Source organism: Panthera uncia, assembly GCF_023721935.1.
Source record: "Panthera uncia isolate 11264 chromosome B3 unlocalized genomic scaffold, Puncia_PCG_1.0 HiC_scaffold_1, whole genome shotgun sequence".
Taxonomy (NCBI): Eukaryota; Metazoa; Chordata; class Mammalia; order Carnivora; family Felidae; genus Panthera; species Panthera uncia.
Window position 1 is genome coordinate 91930684 of NW_026057582.1, and position 6806 is coordinate 91937489.

The 6806-nt window shown below is 32.9% G+C and overlaps 1 protein-coding gene across 2 annotated transcripts in view; it reads right to left on the minus strand.

Annotated features, from left to right (window-relative positions):
* Positions 1–6806, minus strand: part of TRPM7 (transient receptor potential cation channel subfamily M member 7) — a 121429-nt gene that overhangs the window by 90272 nt on the left and 24351 nt on the right. For both annotated transcript variants that reach the window (XM_049611653.1, XM_049611652.1), the window contains exon 3: positions 3119–3157. In XM_049611653.1, the coding sequence (XP_049467610.1) occupies positions 3119–3157 (39 nt within the window). The remainder of the gene's footprint in view (positions 1–3118; positions 3158–6806) is intronic.

The following is a 6806-nucleotide window of genomic DNA, read 5'->3' on the forward strand; positions in this document are numbered from 1 at the left end:
AAGAAACATACTGGGAAAATCCTCAAGTTTTTGGAAATTAAATGACACACTTTTTATTAACTCATGGATCAAAGAAAGTCACAAAGAAACTAGAAAATATTTGAAAAAATGAAAATAGAAATAATATCAAAATATGCGGGATCTAACTGTACAGTGTTTAGTATAAAAGCTAGTGTATTTATATGCATACTTTGCACTATAAAATATATAGGATAAAAATTTGTAATATATAAATTAGAAAACAAGATCTGCAAGCAATACTAATCTAAACTTCCACCTTAAAAAACTAAAAAGGGCAAATTAAACCCAAAGTAAGCAGATAGGAAGAAATAATAAAGAGAACATAATGAAATATGAAAAGAAAAGAAAAACCAATGAAACAAAAAGACCAACAAAATTCAACATCTATTCACTAGAAACATTTTCAGCAAACTAGGAAAAGAGACAACTTCTTCAACACAGATATCCTCATACTTACTAAGCATTGGCCATGAGTACTACTCACTACATCCTGAGTCCTGTGAGTCCTTCTAGCTAATCACCAAACCTCAAGGTCATCCTGGGGACACTTGACAAAAGTAGACAAAATATATGAGATAACTGTTTTTAACTACTGAACAAGAGGTACTGAGACTTCAATCCCTGACATGAAGAAAAATATATGAGGTGAGTCCCATAAATGCACCACACTGGGGCAGTTTCTCAACCATTATGCATTGAGATAATGCCCAGGTAAAAAATGGCAGTGTCAAGAGCTGAGGAAGGAAGCAACAAACAGAATTCCAGACTGCTGAAACAGCTAGAATTTGTAGCAGGGTACAAGAGAAGAGAGAACTATAAAGAGGGAGAAAAGAAACTTGCATGAGGAGTCACCATGGGTTCTTGGCCATACACTGAGCTGGATCTGTGTTAGTCAAGACTTTGACACCTAGCAGAAATCACTTGCTGTGGGTCTGAGAACGGAATCATAAAGAGCTGGGAAACACTGCAGTTTTAGCTCAGAGTGAAAAGCCATACTGGGCATACTGGGAATCCTGGGCATTCAGCTGAGATCCTAAAAAGGTTATACCTTAGGAGTACAGTCCACATTCTAAGACTAAGTTCAAAATAAAAATAGAACTGCCCTAACAAAGAATAAAATCAAGCCTGATAGGACAAAATAATCTGCCAATAATTTAATCACCTGTCAGAACAAAATTCAAATTCTTCAAAGGAAGACAACATAGCCCAGAACTCCTGAGGTGGATCATGCAAACACAGAGCATATAATAAAAAATTACTATATATATTAAAAAGCAAAAAAAGTGACTTGCAATCAAGAAAAAAGTAAATTCAATAATTCAACAGAAACAGACCCTAAATGACACCTGATGTTGGCATTAGTAAAAAAAATTTTAATGCAGATGTTATAAATATGTTCAAAGACTTCTATAAATAGAAGATGATGTGATAACAAGGATACAGACAGGGCATCTCAGTAGTGACTTAGAAACTGTAATAAAGAATCAAAAATTTTAGAACTGAAAAATATAATACACAAAAAGTTCACTGGATGGGCCAAACAGCATTATTGGTGACTGCAGAAATAATTAGTGAAAGAAAATATACAAAGCTATAGTAATCAAAGAAAAAAAAGATTAGTGAATTTTAAGACATATCAATACAAATGTTCTAGTTTAATCCGCATAATTTTAATTATGAATTTTAATTATTTAATTAAAATAAAATTTTAATTACAAAAAAAAAAAGTAGGGCCTCAGTAACCCATGGAAAATATCATACAATCTAACAAAGGTATAACTGGAGTCTCAGAGGGAAGAAAGAGAGAATGGGGCAGAAAAATATTTTAAGAAACAATGACTAAAAACTTCCCAATCCAGTGATAGATATGAACTTGCAAATATTACTGCAGAGTATATACAAAGAGAACCACTCTTAGGCACATTGTATACCTGCTTCTGGAAACTAAAGATACAGAAAAAAAATCTTTAAACTAGCAGAGGGAAAAAAGATGGCATTACATACAGAATAACTACACTAGTGACAACTGACGTCTCACCAAAAACAAAAGCCAGAAGACAAAATAACGTTATCTTTAAAGTGCTGGAATGGGAAAATGGTCAACTCAGCATTCTACATCTAGAGAAAATATCCTTCAAAAATGAATTAAAAAAAAAACCCTGAAAAATATGAAAATACATTTTCAGATAAACCAGTTTGAGAAAATTCACCTCCACTACCTGCATTATATCAAACACTAAAGGAAGCTCCTCAGTCTGAGTGGAAAGATACCAGATGGAACCTCACATATAAAGGAAGGAATGTATAAGACTGGAAATGGTAAAACAACTCAATATATCTAAAATGAACTCACTGTGTACTTTTCTTCCTAGCCTACCTACCAGAGACCTTCTATTATTACTCTTCTAACCCTTCATCAGATCTTAATGAACAACATTACTATTTACTTAGATAAGTTAGAAATTTAGGTACTATCTTCAAATCTTCCTTTCTCTACACATTCATCAAATCCTATTGAGCTTATCTCATTCATCCCTTCAAATATGTCTACCTCTCTTCATCATCATAGCCACTATATTAATTCAAGCTCTGATTTATTCCAAAATTACTCCAAAACTTTCCAAACTACTTTTTTCTCCCAATAATCTCCTCAAAATGTCAACTGCTTTTACCAAAGAAGAAAAAAAAGAAGAAAACAAAATCAAAACTATGTGGCACAGTATATAGTTTAAATGATCTGGTCCCTACTTATTTCTCCAGCTCACATCTTTCCAATATCCATATTACATTCTACATTCTACAGTTTCCTGACAGAACCATAATCTCTTTCACTGTCAGGCTTTTCCACATCCTATTCTCTCTGCCTAAATCACTTTTGCTCAATCTTTACCCAACTAATTCACATCCAGCTTTAGAACTCTGCTCATGTAGTTTCACTGGAGTTTCACACCTTATCCATTCTCTCCCAACTCTGAGTAAAGTAACCCTCAAACATAATAACCTGTGAGTTTTATCCCTTTTTATTCTAACTGATGCTTTTAATAGATTTGTTTTATTTTTCAAAATTTGTGCAACAGAGTTATGTTATTAAACTTACCTGACAAGTTGCTGACAAATTTGACATCCTGGAAGGCATCTATAAAACAAGGTAAATTATTTATTTCTTAAAAGTTAAAAAAAAAATAGTTTAAACTATATAAAATCTATGTAATAGTACAAAACAAAGGAAAATTACATACTTAGTTTAATTTTTCAGTACATATCATAGGTCATTTATACCTTGATATATATATTCAAATAACTATTTTTTTAACTCACATATAGTTTCCACTTTTTTTTTTTTTAATTTTAGAAAGAGAGAAAGCACCAGTAGGGGAGAGAGTCAGAGAGGGGGAGAGAGAGAATCTTAAGCAGGCTCCACCCTCAGCGTGGAGCCCGATGCAGGACTCAATCCCACAACCCTGGGATCAGGACTCGAACTGAAATCAAGACTCAGATGCTCAACTGACTGAGCCACCCACGCGTCCCTCCACATTTTTTAAATTGTAGTTGACATACAATGTTAGTTTCAGATATACAACATAGTGATTCAACAATTCCATACATTAGTCAGTGATCACCAAGATAAGTACAGTCACTATCTGCCACCATACAATGTTATTATAGTATTATTAACTATATTCCTTATGCTGTACTTTCCTCTCATTATTTATTTTACAACTTAAGTTTGTACCTCTTACTTCCCTTCACCTATTTTACCCAATGCCTCACCCTCCTAATATTTAAAATAGCTTCCATTATTTTAAATACAATTAGTTGTGACAAAAACCAGAAACTATAAGAGAAAAAGACTGATAGATTTAACTACATAAAAATACACTTTGTTACGTGGCAAAAATATGTCACTCATAAAGTCTAAAAAGAAACTGAGGAAAAAATAATTGCAGGCAAAAGGTTAGTTTCCCTACTATATAAAGAGTTTCACCAAATCTACATAAAAAAGGAAAATATATGGATATTTCATGGTAAAAACACATATGAAAAGGTATTTGATTAGAAAAGATTTTTTAACCTTTAAGACAGTATCTTGGAAAGAACAGAGATATGTAGACTCATGTTGGTGGGAGTACTGATACAATCTCTATGGAGGGCAATTTGGTAATACCCATCAAAATGAAAAAAATGTAAACTCCTTCTCAAATTCTAATACCAATACTAAAAGTATAGGCTAAAAAATATTTGTAGCAATATACAAGGTTGTTCATTCATTACAGCATTTTTTCCCTAATAGCAAAAAGAAAAACAGAATAGCTAAAATGTTCGTTAACAAGGGACTACTAAAACAAATTATAATCCAGATATATAATTTAAAAGGATGAAACAATTAAGAAAAGTGGTTACTGGCAAGATAATAAACACAGTGGGTTAAATGGTATGTAATTAAAAGGGGAGAGGAAGGAGTAAATACACATCGGCTAGGACATGCAAAGACCATGCAAAGACAGTATCTGGCTATCTCTGAAAGGTATTCCAAGAATTAGTAACATTGGTTTTCTTTAGGAAAGGGAACTTATAGTTAAGGCACAGTGGTAGAAAGGACCCTTTCACTTATAAATTTTGATATCTTATAAACCCATGTATTAAACCTATTTATATGAACAACTGGGTGGCTCAGTAAGTTAAGCATCCGACTTTGGCTCAGGTCATGATCTCACTGTTCATGGGTTCGAGCCCATGTCAGGCTCTGTGCTGACAGCTCAGAGTCTGGAGCCTGCTTCAGATTCTGTGTCTGTCTCTCCCCCACTTGCACTGTCTCTCACTCTCTCTCAAAAATCAATATTAAAAAAAATTTTTTTTTAATTAAACCTATTCATAAAAAAACTAATTTTAAAACTCAACTAGTGTAGGGATGCCTGGATGGCTCAGTCGGTTAAGCGTCTGACTTTGGCTCAGGTCATGATCTCGCAGTTTGTGAGTTCAAGCTCTGCATCAAGCTCTGTAAGGACAAGCTCAGAGCCTGAAGCCTACTTCGGATTCTGTGTCTCCCTTTCTGTCTCTCTCCCTCTCGAAAATAAAAATTAAAAATAAATAAATAAATAAATAAATAAATAAATAAATAAATAAATAAATAAAACTTAAACAAAATTTCAACTAGTATAGAAGGAAATGACCAGCTATCACTGTTTGAAAATTATGCCTCATATGGATGGCTAAAGCCAAAGATACTTAATAACAAAATGAGACTTAACACCTAATGAGTACTTTTATTGTTTCTACTGCAAAATGAAATTAATGAATTTATAGGAAATAAACTCCATATTAATAATATAATCTACTTTTTTAATAAATCAAAAACATAATTTCCTCCCAAAGAAAGAACAATGTCTTACTTTGAAATGACACACTGAACTAAGGAGATCTAAATTCTAATCCCACCTTTATGAATTATTAGTCATGTGACCTGGGAAATGTCACTTCTGCTCTCTGGTTAAGAAATGTAGTATTACATTGTAACAAAACATCTATAATAATTAGAAAGAAATTCAGATTGATTCAAAAAATAATGACTGAAAGAGACATTAAGATGATCTGTTTTGGGGTGCCTGAGTGGCTTAGTCAGTTAAGCATCCAACTCTTGATTTCGGCACAGGTTGTGATCTCATGGTCATGAAAATACAGCCCTGTGTCAGCGATTCTCTCTCCCCCTCTCTCTTTGCCCTTACCCTGCACATATGCATATACTCTCTCTCTCTCAAAAAAGAAAAAAATAATAATGTTTTAATTATCTAAAAGACATTTACAGAACCTACAAAAAATTGAATATAAAAAGATAAAAAATGTTTTCTCAAAAATCAAATAAATGCAAATTTAAAACATACACTATTTTCTACTTAACACTTTTTCTTGAAGATAATGAAAAATGTTACTCTAATCAATATTTAATAAAGTAAGCATTCTTGTCACTACTGGTAATAATATATATTGCTTTAATCCTTTTAGAAAGTCTTTTGGCATTACATACCCTAAGAGGGGGGAAAAAACCTTAAATACAGGGGTGCCTGGGTGGCTCAGTCAGTTGAGCGTCCGACTTTGGCTCAGGTCATGATCTCACGGTTTGTGAGTTCAAGCCCCACTTCGGGCTCTGTGCTGACAGCTTGGGGCCTGGAGCCTGCTTTGGATTCTGTGTCTCCCTCTCTCTCTGCTCCTCCCCTGCTCACACTCTGTCTCTCTCTCAAAAATAAATAAAGATTTAAAAAAATTAAAGGAAAATAAAATTGACAAAACCTGTTTATTTTGATTTGTGGTAAGAAAAGAAATTAAAAAAAAAAAAACCTTAAATACAAAAAAAGTTCTTTCCTCTAAGGTCTTCATTATGGCCTAATTTTACTTTATAATGGCTAAGAATTGAAAACCACCCAAATCTGCCCAACAGTGGAACAGGTATGCGAATTATGGCATATACACTAACAGAATATTAGTACTACCATTCTTATAAAATATCTGCAATATCAAAAAATATATTACTATAACATTTTGTTAAAGAGCATATACCATATTTTACAGACTAAATGTAGCAGTATTTTAAAACAAAACCTACTGAAGAAATATTAAAAGTAAATGCACCAAAATGTTATTAATAATGACTGCCTTGACATATTGAAACTCTGAGTACTGAACCAACTTTCTGATTCTCAAAAGTTTTCAAAATTTATCATGTACATGGCTCTTCTAACAGATATTTGTTTAAGAGAGACATATATTCAAAATAGAGTTTTCTCACTGTC